The sequence below is a fragment of the Drosophila santomea genome, chromosome 2R, assembly GCF_016746245.2.
Source record: "Drosophila santomea strain STO CAGO 1482 chromosome 2R, Prin_Dsan_1.1, whole genome shotgun sequence".
Classification (NCBI taxonomy): Eukaryota; Metazoa; Arthropoda; class Insecta; order Diptera; family Drosophilidae; genus Drosophila; species Drosophila santomea.
In genome coordinates, this window is record NC_053017.2 from 18807235 (window position 1) to 18825389 (window position 18155).

The 18155-nt window shown below is 39.4% G+C and overlaps 2 protein-coding genes across 4 annotated transcripts; both read left to right on the forward strand.

Annotated features, from left to right (window-relative positions):
- The first annotated feature begins 2110 nt into the window (after window positions 1-2110).
- Window positions 2111-8248, forward strand: LOC120446206 (aquaporin AQPAn.G). Of its 2 annotated transcripts, none has more exons than XR_005615835.1 (6): window positions 2111-2296; window positions 5672-5742; window positions 5863-6018; window positions 6082-6225; window positions 7090-7649; window positions 7964-8248. XR_005615835.1 is itself a non-coding variant. In XM_039627059.1 (6 exons), exons 2-6 carry the CDS (start codon window positions 5707-5709, stop codon window positions 7997-7999), a joined length of 795 nt encoding a protein of 264 aa, XP_039482993.1. In that variant the 5' UTR covers window positions 2112-2296; window positions 5672-5706; the 3' UTR covers window positions 8000-8248. The 2 variants fall into 2 exon arrangements, 1 of the variants encoding a protein (XP_039482993.1); XM_039627059.1 differs by having other exon boundaries at window positions 2112-2296; window positions 7090-7512.
- A 2274-nt stretch (window positions 8249-10522) lies between these two features.
- LOC120444978 (protein quiver) lies at window positions 10523-17720 on the forward strand. Of its 2 annotated transcripts, none has more exons than XM_039625003.1 (6): window positions 10523-10619; window positions 10678-10754; window positions 11355-11402; window positions 13106-13158; window positions 13233-13326; window positions 13512-17720. In XM_039625003.1, the coding sequence occupies exons 2-6, from the start codon at window positions 10706-10708 to the stop codon at window positions 13733-13735; spliced, it is 468 nt and encodes a 155-aa protein (XP_039480937.1). In that variant the 5' UTR covers window positions 10523-10619; window positions 10678-10705; the 3' UTR covers window positions 13736-17720. The 2 variants fall into 2 exon arrangements, with proteins under 2 accessions (XP_039480937.1, XP_039480936.1); XM_039625002.1 differs by lacking the exon at window positions 11355-11402 and adding an exon at window positions 12117-12173.
- The last annotated feature ends 435 nt before the right edge of the window (window positions 17721-18155 follow it).

Consider the following 18155-nt stretch of genomic DNA (forward strand, 5'->3'; position numbering starts at 1 on the left):
AGTATAGAAGAAGAACTTTGGGACACTACCACTTATGTGTAAGCATTTGGGAATTAATGTTTTTGTTAGCTAATTAAATTGAAGTAATCCCTCTGCAAAAAGCCCATGCCCCGGATCACTGAATTGTGCGACTGGCAGCTTTAGATTCCAGCTATGTCTGATTTAATGGCTTCACACTCGGGGGCGCTATGACCGGACACTTCTAATTTATTATTTTGCCAGTCAGGACACAATTACTTTGCTTTCCCATATTTCACATTGGGGCTCCAAGCCAGCGGAAAAATAAGCAAAAAGCCCAGCCCTTCCACAGGATTACAGGCCATATGCAAATGGGCGCAATGTCGGGCCAAGGTCATCGCAGGACAATCGAGAGTGGTGGCTGAAAAGTGGGCGTTGCCCAGGTGTCAGGAGTCAAGTGTCAGGAGGAGTCCACTGCTTCATATGTTTCCATTCAACTGAAAGTTGTACTTGATTTTTCTTTTTGTCCGAACAAAGAAGTGTTCTTTTTGCTCCATGTAAATCAGAAGACATCTTTATCCACAGCAAGTACTTTGTGTGTCATGATTTAAGGGAAGTTTCGGTTATGATTTATACTTGTTTGTTTCTCGGAGGCACATTTCGATGGAAGTGTTACAACCACATGTAGTTGAATCATAGGTTGTCGGTTTTGATATACACAACTATTTACCAGACAAAAATTCTAATAATTTACTACGTATATGCTTAGCTGCGCAATGAATATTTGTAATTGTGATAAAAGAAATTCAAATTGAGAAAATCTTACTAGGAGGTACAAACTTTTGTATGAGGAGGATTTTTCAATTCGTCTGATTCTTACAATACCGGTTATCAATGATAAACCTTTAAATTTTAAATTAAATATACCTACTAGTGAAGTACACTGATTCCTCACTATAATGTTTCTAATCTAAAAGCGTTAAGATAATGCTAAGTTGTATTTTTAATCTTTGCCAAATTCGCTAGTCTAACAAAGACTTGACGTTAACCTTTAAAACACCCGGAAAGACACTTTCATTCCCGTATATGCACAAATGTTAAATTACATACATTTCTTAACGATTTACCTAAATATATGCTAATATATAAATGACGAACATATATACTTCAGGCATAGTATACAATTAAAATGTTTTCTGTGCACCCCTTCGATCACTTTCACTCTTATATTTTACTTATATTATACGATTACACTTCATTTTACACCTCTTACTCGCAGTCATAAATTTGTGATTATACGCATTTATGGCGGCCTCATAAAAGTGTGCTTGGATTTGTGATCTGCAACTTTTTCGGTTATTCATTTAAAAAGGCAAATAAACTTCGAAGACAACACCCATAAAGATAAAGTGATTTTGATTCTACGTCAAAATGTCATGGAAAAGTTCAGTGTTCTCTGCTTGGCGTACACTAAATAAATTAATGAAATTGTTGGTGATGACATGATTTCTGGGCCCATTTGAGTGATAAGAACACCGAAAAGCAGTGGAAACTTTTCTGCAAGCGTCACTGTCTGACGTGAATGATGGGTGGGTGTAAATATTACCCCTAAATAACTATTTGCAGTTCATAAACTTGCTGATTGGTCGCAATTTTCAATTAAAAATATTCGCTTGGTTTGTGTCTAGGCTGATTGGATGTGAGGAGTGGTGAGTTTCTGTGCCTGGCATGTTGTGTTTCTAAGCGGTGCGCCCGCGCATCCAAGCAATTTCGAATTCATTTCCTTTTCGAACTTTGCATAGTGCATTAAGTCGATAAAGTATTTCGGCTAGGAAAGTCATACAACTATAAAAAATAGGTAGTTTTAGTTACTTTCTTATTCTTGAACGTTGAACTTAAATTAAAGTATAGAATGTAAGCAGTTTCAATAGCTCAAAACTACAAATTTACATATTACATATATATTACATATACATAGTTAATACACATGCTTAATTTGAAACATTATTGAGCTCTTAATTATTTAAAAAATATTTTGCTAATCTGTGCGCTCTTCGCCTGCGTTTATCTCTCTTTCCTCTCTTTATACACCACGCTCTTTCTGCGCCATCGTTTTTGGGGCCTTTGGCTTTTTGCTTTTTGCTGCCAAGTGCGGTCGCGCAGTTTTTGTCGTCGAGTCAAAGTGCGCGGATCGCTCGAGGAGTGAGCTGAATTCCTGCCGAATTGAATTAAGTATTTGTTAAGTGCAAGTTTAGGTGTTAGTTGTTGTCGTTGTTGCCGTTCAGCCGAGTTCGTAAGCAGGTGCAAAGGTGCCAAAGTGAGCTAATAAGAAAACAAGGTAAACTTCTAATTGAAAGTGATCATGAAAATGCATAAAAAACATACACTTTAAGTGGGCAAATAAAAATAAAGAATATTTCAGCATATGTATAAATAATGATTTTTTGAATGAAATCAAATCATTTATTACGATGTTTTAGAATATTTCAAATATATTTATTTTATTTTCGTGTTTGAATTAACACAATTTAGTCCAAAGTATATTATTTTCCAAGCGAGTTATATTTAAGTAGAATTTTTTACAATCTAATTTAATATTTAATAACTGCCTTGCTTTACTAAATATTCTTAATAGTTTAGTTTCTTCCTGTGCACTGCAACTAATGTTGTAATACCGTTTTGCATTTGCTTCTACCCCCTCTCCCTTCGCAATTTATCAAATCTACTTTGATCTGTTTTTCGCTTGTTATTGTTTTTTGAAATTGGCTAGACTGCCCCCGCATGTGTCAATCGTAAAAGTATAACAATTTATGTACAATTTTTACTTTTGTCCGCCAGCGCGATTCCGAGTAATTAAAAGTCGCGAATATAGAATGAGAAGAATGCATGCCAAAATATGTGTATTTGAAAATTTAGCCAGAACTTTGCGACATTTTATTGTGCTTTTCATTTTGAAACCAGCGTTGCGTGAAACGATGTGGTCGTGCGATCTGTTTAAGCTTTTAAGATTTCTATATTTTTGGTATTGTGTGGTATTCAATGGCTAATTGTTAATTAGGCAGGGCAATGCCATGATCCGATGATATGGTAATGGGTAATGGGACTTACGGAGCTTGGGGCATTCAGTTCGCTTCATATCTGACACTTGTGATTGATGGGTTGACCGCAGCAATTTTCTGCTCTCTGATTTGGTAATTGGCGTGCCCTGTCCACCACACGGCGCGCTTCACTGTGGCCCCGAACACGTGTGGGAGTTTGGGCTATTAACTCTGCAATTGCCTCTGTATATTTGCTTTCCCCCACTTTTATCACTCCTCCTCACTCCTGCCCCTCCCACGCTCGGCGTTGCATACAAATTTAAGGCTTAAGTAAGTTTTATGGCTTTTTAAGTGACAAAGTTGCGGCCAACAATTGCAAACGTCTATATCGTCAAATGCCATCATTAGATGGCATGTACATATGTGGGGCTAGGCCATATACTACACTTCGAAGAGTATAAAAATGAAGTACAGGAATGCACGTTCCCTGATTTTAGGCATGATTATCTACTAGTTACTAAGCTTCAAAGTCTGCATTACATTGTAGTCCCTTAGCTTTTGAAAATAGGCAGATGTCAGGTGACTACCGTGTTGGTAATACATCAACTTTTGGTAATCACTTTGATGCCACTAAATGCTACTCAAAACGGCAATAGTATTGATATCACTTGAGAAGTGGTCAAGATAATTTGTTTACTTGCCTTTAGAGTCCATAAAAATACATCATAAAAGCAAGTCCAAAGATATTAGCTCATCAGTCGCAGCAACGAAAGATTTATTCCCGTGTTATCTGCATGTGTTTTAATTAATGGCGAATGTCTTTGTGTGCGGCGATTTTTCTTAACGACATTCTTCAATATTTGCATATAATTAAATTTTATTGGAACACATTTTTAGCCGCCTTGCGGTTCAGTTCAATTCGGCGTGAGTTCAAGTTCATGAACCCGTTGTTCATACACGTTTCGAAAGTCTCAAAAATGCCTCGAATGACGAAAATCAGACCGAAATGCGTTGAAATGCATTTGACTTTGTTGGGTGTGCGAATTATGTGAATTGTGTGAGTTGTGTGAATTGTGTGAATTATGTGGGTTTTGTTCTCGCCGTTTGTGCTAATTTGTTGAGCAAACTTTTACTTTATTGTTCGGATATTATGCGAATTGGCACGGACCCACTTATACACTGCCAATTACCCACATTTGTTAGCGCGCTGTTGAAAATTCCAGAATTGGTATGGGGTATTGGGTTTCCAATTATAAAACAAGCTTATCATCCCATAAATAGCTGCCCGAAGTAATCGCAAAGCAAACTTTAATCAGAGCCTATTAATTGCTTGGATTTCTCATTCGAAGACCCAACACCTTGTGGTTCTACACCACTTAACCATTTCCATTAGCTCCAGAGAGATAATCAGCACTAGTGAATCCGCACTGTGGAATGTCAGTTGGTTGCTGGCCAATTAAAGCATTTCATAGAAACTAATAACGATTATAATTACACGCTCAATCTATGCTTACAATGCAATGATTAACGGGCGATGACAAATATTGAAACTCTCAGGTTTCTACCCATTTTTCCTGAGCCTCCAGTCAATGGAAATAGTTGTGTGGGCTTTCCACTTATCCGTGGGCCCAACCTCTTAAGTCAACTCAATTACTATCTGCTCATTCTCATCCAGCGCACCCCCTGCACCTCAATCAGGGAATAGAACTCGCGTTTTCATATCAGAGCACTTGAGTCTATTGGCTGATATCGATGTGAGACTAGATGACGCAAATGAAACACGAAATTCATTAAGATTGCATTAGAAAAATGAATGCTCAAAGTGATGAACAACTTGAATGCTTTGCGAGCATAGAAAATGGGTATTAACATTGACCGCTCACTGATTGATTACAAATGGAGTAATATATGCAATATAAATTATTTATACATACATATCTATGTATTTTTAAAGCTCTTGATGTTCAAATGTGTGGGGGCATGGCCAACAAGTCTTAGCCCATTTTTGGGCCTGTTCGTGACCGCATTGCGCCAAATAAGAAGAGCAAAGCAAACGCTTTCCACTGATGCCACTCTAGAACACTTCAAAACAGGCCTAATCCCCCCGCGTCTGCTCAACCTGGTGATACCCCTTAACCGCCGGTCAAACACTCATTCGCGAGTGCTGTTCACTCCTGACGGCGTTGTGCTCAAATATTTACCGCGCTTTTATGACTCGTTGCCAATTAAATATTATACACTTTGTTTGCCTTAATATATTCTCACATACAGCTGCAATTGCTGATAAGATGAAAGTCGTAGAGTTAAGAGGAGGATTGCCGAATGCTTGCCTCCAGTTACCCACATTTCAGTTGAGCATTAAATAAATAAACGAAGATAAAGCTTGAACATTTTTGGGATATTGTACAACTGCGACTTTTCCAATTGAAGACCAGACAAAAGTGTCGGCCAATTAGGAATCGAGACAATTGCAGCGGAAATGCAGATTGTCAAACTGTCACCAGAGGCCAAAACAATATCGCACCTTAAATGAGTGATAAAAGTGGCTAACTACCTGCTAAAGTCTGACAATTGTCCACATCCATGTTCAAACACATTTCCATTTGCATTTGGGATTGCCATTTGCATTAGCTACCAGACATCGTTCACTGATTTTTCCGTGTGTTTTCTTTCAGTCCGTCAGTTTCAGTTGGAAGGCGAAGTCAAGAAGATGGGAAAGTTCGAATACTCACTGGGTCTCAATGAGGTGAGTTCAAATCATAAAAAAAACCCAGTTTAATGGAAATACTAGTCAGTAGATGATAACAACATTGTGTAAGCTAAATATGCAGAATATGGTTAACTTACTTTTTTCTATGCATTCCAGCTCAAATCCAAGGAGCTGCGATTGTGGCAGGCCCTGATTGGAGAGTTCCTGGGCAATCTGATCCTCAACTTCTTTGCCTGCGGTGCATGCACCCAAGTTGAGGATGGCACCTTCAAGGCCCTGGCCTTTGGCCTGGCCGTCTTCATGGCCATCACGGTGGGTGTTCCCAATATACTGCGTTAATATTCATTACTTACTTTCAACTTCATTTCGTTGCAGATTGTGGGCCACTTGAGTGGCGGTCATGTGAATCCTGCCGTCACCGCTGGAATGTTGGTCGCAGGTCGAATCAGCTTGATCAGGGCTATTTTCTATGTGGTTTTCCAGTGCTTGGGCGCCATTGCTGGTACTGCAGCGGTTAAGGTAGGCAATGCTTACATATATCTGAGTGAAATTAAAAATATATATATAATACTCAACTAAGTACGCATCGAAACTAGCCGAATTTCCTTTGAACTCATTACCCAAAGTTTTAAGAAAAGTGAATACAAGGATGTACATATATATAAGTTCAAATAAACTTATGCACTATTTTCCAAACACATCTTCTTTATGACAAAACAACGTATTCCATTTGCACTTCTAAGTTCTATCTAAAAGTCATCAAAGCTAAAAAAAAGACCCCATTTGATTTATAAATTACTCAATAAGAACTGTGAGCTTCCACAAGGTATACAATTGTATATAAATAAAGTGTATTATTTAAAAGTTGGAGTATAATAACACTTTTGTTTTAAGATGATTGGTCGCAATGCATAAACACTTATCTCGCTTACTTTAAAAGTCGTGCTAAGACATACATGTTATTACATTTTTGATTGTCACACATCCGGTGCGGTTGAAAATGACTTGTGTTTTGACCACTGCTTTCTTTCGTTGAGTGGATAAATGATACGGATGATGACATTGCCAAGCATAACATATATGCCAATGTCAAGTATGTATACATACATACATATATGATTAAACACTCGCATTTTCTGGATTAATTTTATAAAATAAAAAGCTTTCAATTTCAACAGGCAGATAATAATTCGAGAATAAGCACAAACTGCTTAATATGACTCAACTTAAAAATAAATCCGTTTATTTATTTTAATATACATACAAATATTCTGCTTTACAATTAGTCAGCTATAATTTCCTTTTCGGATGAAGGAGACGGCTAACTATGTACCACCAGTATAATTGATATATATCTAATGCTTTTGTACACCAACCCATTAGATTCTCATCGATCAGGACTACTACAATGGCCTGGGCCACACCTCCCTGGCGACCAATATCAGGGAGCTGCAGGGCCTGGGAATCGAGTTCTTCCTGGGACTCCTGCTGGTGCTCGTCGTCTTCGGGGCCTGTGATCCCCACAAGCCGGACTCCCGCTACACGGCGCCCCTGGCCATCGGCATGGCTGTGACCCTGGGCCACTTGGGCACCATCCGCTACACTGGGGCCAGCATGAATCCCGCCCGCACCGTGGGCACCGCCTTTGCCACCGACAACTGGACGTCGCATTGGGTGTACTGGGTGGGTCCTGTGCTGGGGGGCGTGGCAGCCGCCCTGCTCTACACCCAGGTCCTGGAGGCGAAGCCCGTGCCGAAGGCGAACGAGGCATCCGAGAAGTACCGAACGCACGCCGATGAACGCGAGGTGAGAGTCAGGTTGATAAGCGCCTGGAGCGAGGAGTCCTTCTACTGATCAGTGATCCCACCCACCCATTACACACACACACCCATCACACACCACACACACAAACACCCATCACAAGACTCACTCAGACTTGCATTGTAAATACTCCCAAGTTACTTGATTTCAGGGATGCAAACCGAACCGCAACCCGAACCATTTGTCGCCATATCTCGCTTAACTATAACTTAAAAACTTGTGTTATGTTTTATCGCTTTAGCAGCAGATATTCGTATACTAAAGCTATTACGACCTGCACGCAAAACTAATCTAAGCCGCTTTTGTGAACCGCTAGCATTGGTTTAGAAAATCTTCAATCCTCTCAACCGAACCCGTCCACCATTTCGATCGGTTTGCATCCCTGTTTATTTGGCCAACTAAATTTGTTGATTTATGGCAATTTATTTACTTGCAGATGCGCAAACTGGAGGGAGCCCGCGACTACGCCTAGAGATAAGTTAACCCATGCAACTCGAATCTAGGGATAGAGATGAGATCTGTTTGTCTAATCCATTCATTTCAGTGTCTAACACACCCATGTCGTGTTCTTCTGCGTTCGTGTGTATTTATGTATTTATTCATGCAAAGTTCATTTTCAACTAACTAATATTTAATGTGTAAGCTGCCCTAAAATGCAATCTACAACAAAATTACTTGTACTCTCATGCGTTTACAATAAAGTGGGAAACATTAACTGAAATAAACGTGGTAACACATTGTAACAATATTGCCTTGATTTACAACTAGATATAATTTTCCTTCCTGGTTTTGCGCCTTCGAAAAGAAGCGCCATGAAAAGCTTATGCTGCAAGCTTTTCCGACCGACTTTTCCAACACTTGGTATGCGGAAAAGCTCCGTGGCAGCATACGGCAAAAGCGTCATGCGCCAAAACTGTCAAAAAGCGTTAAGGGAAAATCGGAAAATCCGCAGTCGTCTCCGTCGTTGGCATTGTCGTTGCGTGTGACCTGCTGAGTAAAAATTACAAAATTAACAAATAAAAAACGGCTATCGACACAAATTGGCCACAACTTATTGTTCGACAATTGATAAATTATTCGAATTAGTGAATTAAACAATTGGCAAGTGAGCACGGTGAATTGAAAGGCCAGTGGAAAATCAAGGCGAAGCGATGCACTAAAGTGTTGTGGGCCAAATCAATAGAAAAAAGCAGTGAAGGAAAAGTCAGCAATCGACGGAAAAGCGACCGAGACCACGGCGAGGGTCGAATGCAAATTGCAGTAGACCTCGGGAGGGCTAAGAACACAAGTTGGCCGAGTTAAGCTGGCCAATCGATTCGAGAATCGGGAACAATCTTATGAAACAACGACCCAACCGACCCGGAAAAGTGTGAAACGAAAGGAAAGCAAAAGTGGAAAGTGGCAAGTGCTGGGAAAAGTGAAGAGGCTGCAGCGTGGTGTAAACACAACCGCACAAAATCAATACTCGCGTGTGTCTGGGCCACCGAAACGCAGGCGGCAGTCAAACATGAACGAGGACTCCAACTCAGTTGGCCAGTAGTAACTGGGACTAAAGGCAAGTAGTTAAGCAGTCTAAAGGTCTAAAAATAAGCCATTTAAAGCCCTGCTCTGCATTTGACCCACTATGCAATTAGCTCGTTAGAGCCATTAAAACTTGATGAATGGCCAGGAAATGTGATCGCCAGTTATAATCAACGCTGAAACGGTGGCATTGCGAACACTTGTTGCGCGGGAACAACCACAAATGCCAAATGCAAGTCAAATACCAATTTAATATATCTCTGATCCCATTTTCAATTATGTTTGATGCAGTGATGCTGTTTGCTATAGTGGGTTCCATATTGACAACACTTTGTTCTAAATTGGGTGGTGCCAAGCCAAAACCTTAACCTGAAAAGATCGATAGACCGAACGCTAGTTTAATGCTCCTCTAATATCAAGGGGTATATAAGTTGGCAGATCAAGGGATATTAAAGCTAATATAAATATCAATACCATCAGCTGCTGCAGCAAATAACAAATTTAAGTACTTAAAGTAGTGAGCATCTAGAAGATAGGCGTTGATAAGTGGATCAGCACTTGTTATTTATGTGTTTATCTATTTCAAATAGGTATCAATTAGTCAGTCATCCCCATTGATTTCGAATCGCTTAAAGAATATTCTTAGCAGTGGCATACATATAAATATAAATAGTTCTGTCCGCCGCTCCGCTCGCTTTTCTGGTCGCCCGCCCTCGCAGTATTTTGACACTTTGCCAAAGTTCAATGCAAAAAATGCCACAATAAATTCGGCCAAGCCGAACCAAAAATATGTGTAAAATGCAGAGCGGCGTGTGAAATGTGGAAGTCGAAAGATATGATATGATACACCAGCGATGGTTAGCATTCGAAAAGCCGGTCAATCGCAGGGTGCCAAGAAAGCATTGACATCAGCAGCAGCCATGACTTCAACTCATCCGTCCAACAGAAGCAGAAACAGAAGCAGAAACACTCACACCCACTGACCTAGAACACTTATTAGAGGTTGTGCGACTCTATTTTTAGAGCCATCTTTTTGATCCACTTATATCTAGGCGGTCTATATATACGCCACATATTTATATTGTCATATTGACGCACGCATCTGAGGCTGTTCCGCGGCAACTTAAAGTGCCACAAATCAAACTCATCGAAACTCATGCGGCGACCCTCGCCCGTGTGCACCATTAACGCGCCATAAAAGTTGGGAAACCACAGTTGGTCACAGTTCGGGAAAGTGTTAATCTTTATGCTTCCCATTCTATTGTGGGAAAACCCAGGGGACTTAAAATGGGAAGCGTTTCTGGGGAAAACTTGCTGGAATTTCTGTAAGTCAAATTTTTAGGCATATATAAATAAATAATTTAAATAAGAGAGGGGAAAGGCTATAAAAGTTGACTTAAGAAACCAAAACTAAAAACTTTATTGTGATCTAAATTTTTAAAATTATGTTAATATATCATTGATAACTACTTTTAGTGACGGCATTATAATGCTTCGCTACAGGAACAGGAAGTGAGTGCAAATTGCGGACAGCAGATAGTATAAACTCAGAAATTCTTGGCCCACTCCAAGTAAGCTGCCCACTCTGAGTAAGACATTGAAAAAGATTATTAAAATAAATTATTCCAGGTGGGTGGAAAGGCGTACAAGCGGCAAGATGTGGACGCAGAGAAATGCAGTTGGCAATTGGCTGTTGGTATTAACAGGTAATCCCTTCACTCATCCATCCTCACACACATCAAACAAGTCCGAGAAATAATCATCAAATAATAATGAACAAAGGTCAACACCTTTTTCAATTGAGTGGTAAACAAATGCCGATAATAAACCGATGGCCAGCATAAGTTCTCGCTGCTTTATGGGACATAAAACTATATTCTATCACAGATCAATGAACTTACTGGGGACTTTGGAATAAAGATATATATTAGATTTCTCAATAATAAAACAAACAGAGGGGATAGTTTAGGAAAAACAAGATTTAATTTACTAAGAACTAATTTGGTTTCGGTTTTTTTAAGAAAGTGAATTCTGTAAGGATATTTGCAACTGACAGTTCCATAAACATACACATATTTTATTATGTACACTAAGTAAAAAAACCGCATAAATGTGAATAAGTTGGTGAGTTCCGTTTAAGAGCAAGCTGATCGATCGAATTGAAATTGTTTAGATGAGGCACCGAGATGATTGATTTTCATTTGTTTAGCTGCTAAGCCATTCACAATTCAATTGAATTTGATTGAAAACATTTTTTACATTATTTTTATTTTTCATTTTCCATCGGTAACAAAAAATATATATAGTTTTTTTGGCATTGGCAAAATTCGCTACCACCGATAATTGTTTTCCAAGTAAGTTTCGTTTTGCGTATGATTTCCCCATTCGATTTGAACAGAATTGCCTTCAGTTTTCGTACTAATCTAAAATGAAAATAATCCCCTGTAAAAACGTGAAAAGCAATTGTTGCGTTCGATTTGAGTTTGGTTTGGTTTTCATTTCTGGTTTCGTTTCGTACGTGCCGTTGATTGTAAATGCCGTTTTATATCGACTGTAAGCAGCTGTCTGTACTCTATACATTCTATCCACCCATATTTATTGCATATTCCTGGTCACATCCAACAACAACACGTATGCGTCTTGATTTGCAGTGAAGTTCACACCAAAATGTAAACGTAATTTGTAAAAAATCTTTCCTCTTTGCCTTTTACAACACTGTCACCTTGGTAATGTTCATATTTGAGAAGGCGGTGGAGTCGAATGGCATCGGAACCTAGTGTGCGGTGTAGACGTAATTCCCAAAGTGTGTAGTCTTGACATTTCACCCACCAACTACTACTCTTTTCTCCTCAAACGTACCCAAAGTCAGCCGATAACTCAATGACAGGTACAGTTGTGCTTGCTCGAGGGAATGCAGAATCGGAACAAGCTGCGGGATCAACTGTACCTGGCACGGGGCATAGTCTGGTGCCCACTTATCCCAAGCCCCTTGATTTTGTATCTTTGGTTTGTGCTCCTTCTACTGCCCACTTCTACTTTGCTCTCTCTCTTCCATTATTTATTTGCAGCCGTTATCGGATTTCTAACTTTCATATGGATTCCGCAGACCTCAGCCGAATGTCAAAGTATGAGTCCATTGCCTTTCCAACCCAGAAACCTTTTGCTTAAACCCATTGATTACCTTTTTGCCAAAATCTAAAAAAAAATAAGAGTCATGCATAAGTATATGTACAATCTATTTCTAACTAACTCGAGTCGGTTTATTTCGAGTTCGCCATGAATAAGAAATATTTTTGGATTATCAGTGTTACCCAAGATCTTATCGTTTTCGTATTCAAAGCTCGATCTGCCGATAGTTTAAGGCTATCTCGTTTACTTCTAAAGCTATGCCACCAATATCCATTCAGTTCTTTGGGGCATCCCCATTACCTTTTTCCTAACTTCACTTATCTTTAGTTTGCACTTTTCTCTAGTTTGTTTGGCACCAAAGCTATTCGACATCCCTCCTTTGTTTAGTTTTATTTTCGTACTACCCTCTAAAGGTTCATTGAAAATCTGCGGTAAAGAGCGTTTCGGAACAAAATAGCTTTTTTAGAATCAAAAATCATCAACAAGAATAAAGATCTGAAACAAACTATACTCGGAATAACGATATTGAAATCATATTTACCTCTGTATGCGTATGCCTGTATACTTCATATGTGAGAGTGTGCGTGCATGCTTTAAATGACACAAAAAAATTTACAAAATACAACCCTAGTAAATCCTAAGACATAAATGTGTATTCTGTTTTGTAAAAATTTCTTTGCAATGTAATTTAGTCAGACAAAATTGTTGTTCAACACTTAACCGATTCAAAAGATTTACAAGAAATTTATATGAATAAATGTTTTCTGCCTGCTGTTTGTAAGCGTTTGCAACTTTAAGCATGCTTTTGTTTGTTGCACGTTTTGGCATTCCTGTACCCAAACTAACCTAACCTCAAACTAGTCCGAAGATCAGCAGAGAATCGTACTATAGTCGAAAGTTGATAATAACGAAATATCTTTTCATATAGCGCGATCGATTTACTGCTATGAGTGCGACTCCTGGACAGATGCCCGCTGCAAGGTATTAAAATAATAATGGATATATAGATCGATATAGATATATAGACTAAAATGATATTATTTGCAATTATGCAGGATCCCTTCAACTATACGGCCCTGCCAAGGGACCAACCTCCCTTGATGACCTGCAACGGTTGCTGCGTGAAAATGGTGCGGCATCAGAGATCACGTGAGTACTTAGCACCACCCGACACAACTGTACCCCGGACTTGGGACGTGACTGTACCCAGATGTCTGCCCATTGCCAATTGATTATCCTTTGACTGATTGATCGACACCCTTGTGTGTGCGTTTCGCCGTCTCTCTCTCTCTCTCCCTCTCTCTCTCTCTCTCTTCTCTCGCTCTCTCTTTCAGCGTACGAGGTGGTGCGACGCATGTGTACGTCACAGTTACAGATCAATTTATTCATGGTCGATCACGTGTGCATGATGGAAAGTTCAGGCAATGGACATATGTGCTTTTGTGAGGAAGATATGTGCAATTCTAGTAAAAATTTACACACTAACGGTTGCCAGCTGCATCTCATACCCATCGCAGTGGCAGTGTCTTGGCTAATGGGTCAATTGCTCAGCAGATAGAAAGTGTTAGGTTCACCCACAGAAATCCACATACTCAGAACATACAGAACATACAACACAGCCAGAGAAAACCCTACACACTCACTAACTCTTTTCCTCTCTATCTAAGCGTATGATTTGTAGATTGATTTGATTTCATTACGATAACAGTTTCGATTGATTTGTTTTGGAGCACAGTCCGCAAAGGTCGGACCTCGAGTAGCTTCGATCAGCACCAAGCGAAGACTCGAAAACCCAATCTACGGAATGTGAATGCATACCAAAGCTTCCAATGACAGAAGGCTTTCTCTATTTCTCTATCACACACAGTAAACACACCCTAAGCGAGCTTGGGATGCACAGAGTTCTTGAGATGCGAGTTTAATCGAATCGAATCGAATCGCATCGAAGTCGAATCCGAATCGAATTTAATCACAGTACTCGTACTCGGTATTTGAATTGCATGTTGTTGATGCTAAAGCTGAAGCATGTAGCGCTTAAGTAGGAATCGTAGTGGTTATTACATTTTGATTTCGTTGTTACTTACATTTGTAAATGCCCCGACCAGAGGGATAAACCAAAAAGCCAGTAATCGATTCACACTTTAATTCGTTTATAGACTTACTTTGAACATTTGTGTAAATCATATGTAAACTTGGAATAACTCGACCCCAGACACAATGTGTACATAGCCAGCCTCAAAAACATCAAAGTTCATCCCAAAAGTATTGCAGTTACCAAGTGAACCATTTGCTCATCTTGTTTATTCCAAAGTCGGAGGAAAACTCCATAATGCATAAAACGTTACTTTGTTGTTAATACTCTGTACCCTAGATCTTAGCCATTAAGCTGTACTCTCGGTTCTCGCTTGGACACCAAAACCAACTAAAATCCCACGCATCATATCACGTACCGAAGCAACAATGAGACCGAGCTTTGGTGACCTATCGATCTTAGAGTAGAACCTGCCACCAGCACCAAACTGTATAAAGTACCAATCACCCTGGTCCCTTTGGTTTATGTTAACAAGTGATAATTAGATTGTAAGTAGAAGACCCAGTTCCCAGTTCCCAATTCCCAGTTCCCAGTTCCCGATTTCGATACCAAACCCTAGACCCGTAAAGAACCCGTATCCCTCATTATGAAATTGAAATTAAAATCAATTCTCATTCATGCTAGTGATAGTTTTAAAACGAATCGAATCGGAATTATAGCTTATATAGTTTATTATTTAAATTTTTGGAATTTGACTTAATATTATGAATGAATAGTTATGATTATCATCTCGATTAGAGTATTCGACTTGAAGTTTTGTATTCTAAGCGTAAACCTTTTCATTTGTATAATTGAAGATTGGCTAATAAACAACCATTTTTACCATACGTATATTTCTAGCAAAATTTACTCTCAACCGTTGCTGTTACTTTTTAGCTTAAATTTGCTTTATCTACTTACTACTCACTTAACCAACTTTTCAACAATCGTGCACTTTTGCCCACGCATTTGTACAATACTTAACCTAGACTTGGCTTTAGTTTAAAAATGCTTACCAAAACTAACTAAAAAAAATCAATAGAAAATCCGTATCCGTCCAACAGGGAAGCATGAGAACTAGTTTCGTTGCTTGGGCACAGGTAAGTCACAAGCCAAGAAAAAACCTACTAAAATCAAAAAAGTCAAGTACAGTTGCGCACCGTTTTCTTAGTTCGATCTTGCCCCACTCGTAGATGGATGGGATATCGGATTTTAGCCGGCCTATCTTGGTGGTTCACATACACACTTTCACTCCTTCCCCGATCCAGCACCCTCCTGCCTCCCTTCCGCTCCAGAAACCCCAAACACTTAGCGAAAATTCCCAATGCAATGTTTACACCAATCGTTTTTCAGTTTTGTTTGTATTATTTATTGCTTTCCTGGTATGTTGGTTTGTTCGATTACAGATAAACTTATATATTTTAACCACAAATATCTTAACGATTTTGGTTTGTGAATGTTGACAATATTCTTATAACCAGTATTTGATTGATTGATTGACGGTTAATGCGTTCGAAAGTTTAAACAAAAAACATAAATCGAAAAAGGCAATGAACTTAAAAATAAAACACACACGGATTTTGTAGTGCAAAAAATAACATATTTTAATTTAGTACTTTTTGTAGTTCCAACATCTATCTCAGCGCCTACACACTCTCTATTTCTCTTTCTCTGTATCTCCTCTATCTCTCTGTATATCTTTCTATCTGTTCAATTATCTTTCACTCTTATAACAACTAACTTTGATCCTAAGAATCTTTTTACTAACTTTCTTCCAAAACAGAAACCACAAAGAACTCTTTCACTAGAGCCACACCTGTAGCATATACTAAAAAAAATCTTTAAGATTACACTAAATCACAGATACACTCACTGAATGTTAGCGAAAAATATACAGAAAAGACGATACAGTTACAAAATTAGCTATGCACTTAGAGAAACACACAACAAATGACTCATGAATATACTATAAACCAATGGTGAATTTTTACTACTTGTAGGCGCGTTTTTGAACCAAAATATTAAATCCGTCTAAACAGCCCGATAATGCTGGGTCTTAGCTTTCCATCCATAGATTCCTCACAATACAAAAAGCACTAAATTAATATCAAAGATCTTACCAATATAGCGAAACGCTAACTCAAGTGATTATTGGTATTGGTTGATGAATATTGCAAGGAAATGAGAAAAACCAAAGAGACACAAAAAGCCCACAAAACCAACTCTCTAGAAGAATCAGCAGTCGCTTTTATGTTTTCATTTGAGTTATGGTTTAGTTTTCGGTTTCGATATTCCATCTTGAAAATAGCAGATAATTCAGATTTTAAATTGACTTTACACCTCAGCTCACCACGCACACATCAAGTTCTTCCCGCCACTCACCTCAACTCACCATTTCACCCACTCACCCCAACTCACCACACCAAGTGGCGCGTGCGCCATAAATTCCACCAGTGGCGTACGCAGGAATCTCTCAAAGATTTTTGTATTTTCAATTAAATATGTTCAGCTTATGTTTCATATGCTGTATTAATAATAAATAGCCTCCCCCTGCGCACGCCACTCTCTTCCACCACCAACAAGGTTGCGCAGGCGCGACAGATGGACATCCTTCCCTCTCTCGCAGCTGCGCCACGCCCACCACCCACAGCCACCCACGAAAATGGTGCTTTTTCACATACGACACCACTGTCTGACTATGTTTTTCATCATGTACGCCATCGCAATCCATGCCACAGTGGTCGCAATGCCGCGACAGCCGTTCCACAAGTGCCACGAAATACTATAGAGATTACTGTTTGATTTCCGCTCGGAAAGGCATTTTCCATTTTCGCACTTTGTGGACGGCAGGCGCGCGTGCATTGCCGAGCATCTGAAACCTCGAGGGTAGAAATGAAAAATTGGCCACCGCCTGTCACCGGCGAGTATTCCCAAATACTCTTCGCTTTTGGCCACAGGCGGTCGCCGCCCCAACTGTAATTGTGAACGTCCGTGCGGCAATTCCCCAAAAATGATTGTGAATTACGATCGAACGATCGAACGAGTGAAACCCGAGCCTGAACCCAAAGAACTAAGGATACTAAGGCAGCTGAAAGACCGTTGGAGGATCGGCGCGGGATCTTGAACTTCTTCTGCAAATCAAGCTTCTTCTGCTTGGGGCTTTTAAAGAATAAGGCTTTGAGGCTTTCTTTTTACTAAGCAGGTGCTTCCAACTCGCTTTGCTGGACCAATACCAACATATTACCAACATTCAAAATCGCTTGGCCAAATCAGCATTATCCCTAGAAATTGTTAAGGACTAGCGCGTTTATTTTAAGTGTATATTCGAAAACAAATTGAGCAAACTTTAAGTCAACGAGCACCTTTATCAACTATCAAGACATTGTAACCAGCAAATAAACAAAGTTAAGCAAAACAGCGAGTACGAAAAGCCTTGTAAGAGATTATAATAAAACAAAAGCATTTAAAGGAAGTTATAAAGTGAAGTTGTTATTTGTATGTACAATAAATTTTTATTTAAACTAGTCAAATAAAATGCTAAGGCATCCACCACAAAAATAAAACAACCAATAGTTGAACTCATTCAAGAAGAATCATTTTTTAATCATTTGTTGTCGGTCGTGAAACGAAACATTTGAAATTACAAAATTCTATTTCGCATTGCAAAACATTTTGTAAATTCCGAATGTAACAACCCTCGCGTTAGTACATCTCGGCCGGTACCGCAATGGTGAGTGTTTCCGATAGCCCGAACGAAAAGCACTAACGCCTGGCCACTCCGAATTATTTGCCCACCACTAGCTGGGCACCTGGTGATTTGGGGCTGCGTAAATTAACAACAAAATAAATAAATGCAGCTGGGCCCCGGCAATCCAAATGTATGCATGCGACCCCTCACAAAATTCCA

Coding starts and splice junctions, on each gene's coding strand:
- LOC120446206 (XM_039627059.1), top strand. CDS start 5,707: ATGGGAAAGTTCGAATACTCACTGGGTCTCAATGAG. Junction 5,743..5,862: donor ACTCACTGGGTCTCAATGAG/GTGAGTTCAAAT, acceptor TATGCATTCCAG/CTCAAATCCAAGGAGCTGCG. Junction 6,226..7,089: donor CTGGTACTGCAGCGGTTAAG/GTAGGCAATGCT, acceptor CCAACCCATTAG/ATTCTCATCGATCAGGACTA.
- LOC120444978 (XM_039625002.1), top strand. CDS start 10,706: ATGTGGACGCAGAGAAATGCAGTTGGCAATTGGCTGTTGGTATTAACA. Junction 10,755..12,116: donor TTGGCTGTTGGTATTAACAG/GTAATCCCTTCA, acceptor ATTTATTTGCAG/CCGTTATCGGATTTCTAACT. Junction 13,159..13,232: donor GGACAGATGCCCGCTGCAAG/GTATTAAAATAA, acceptor GCAATTATGCAG/GATCCCTTCAACTATACGGC.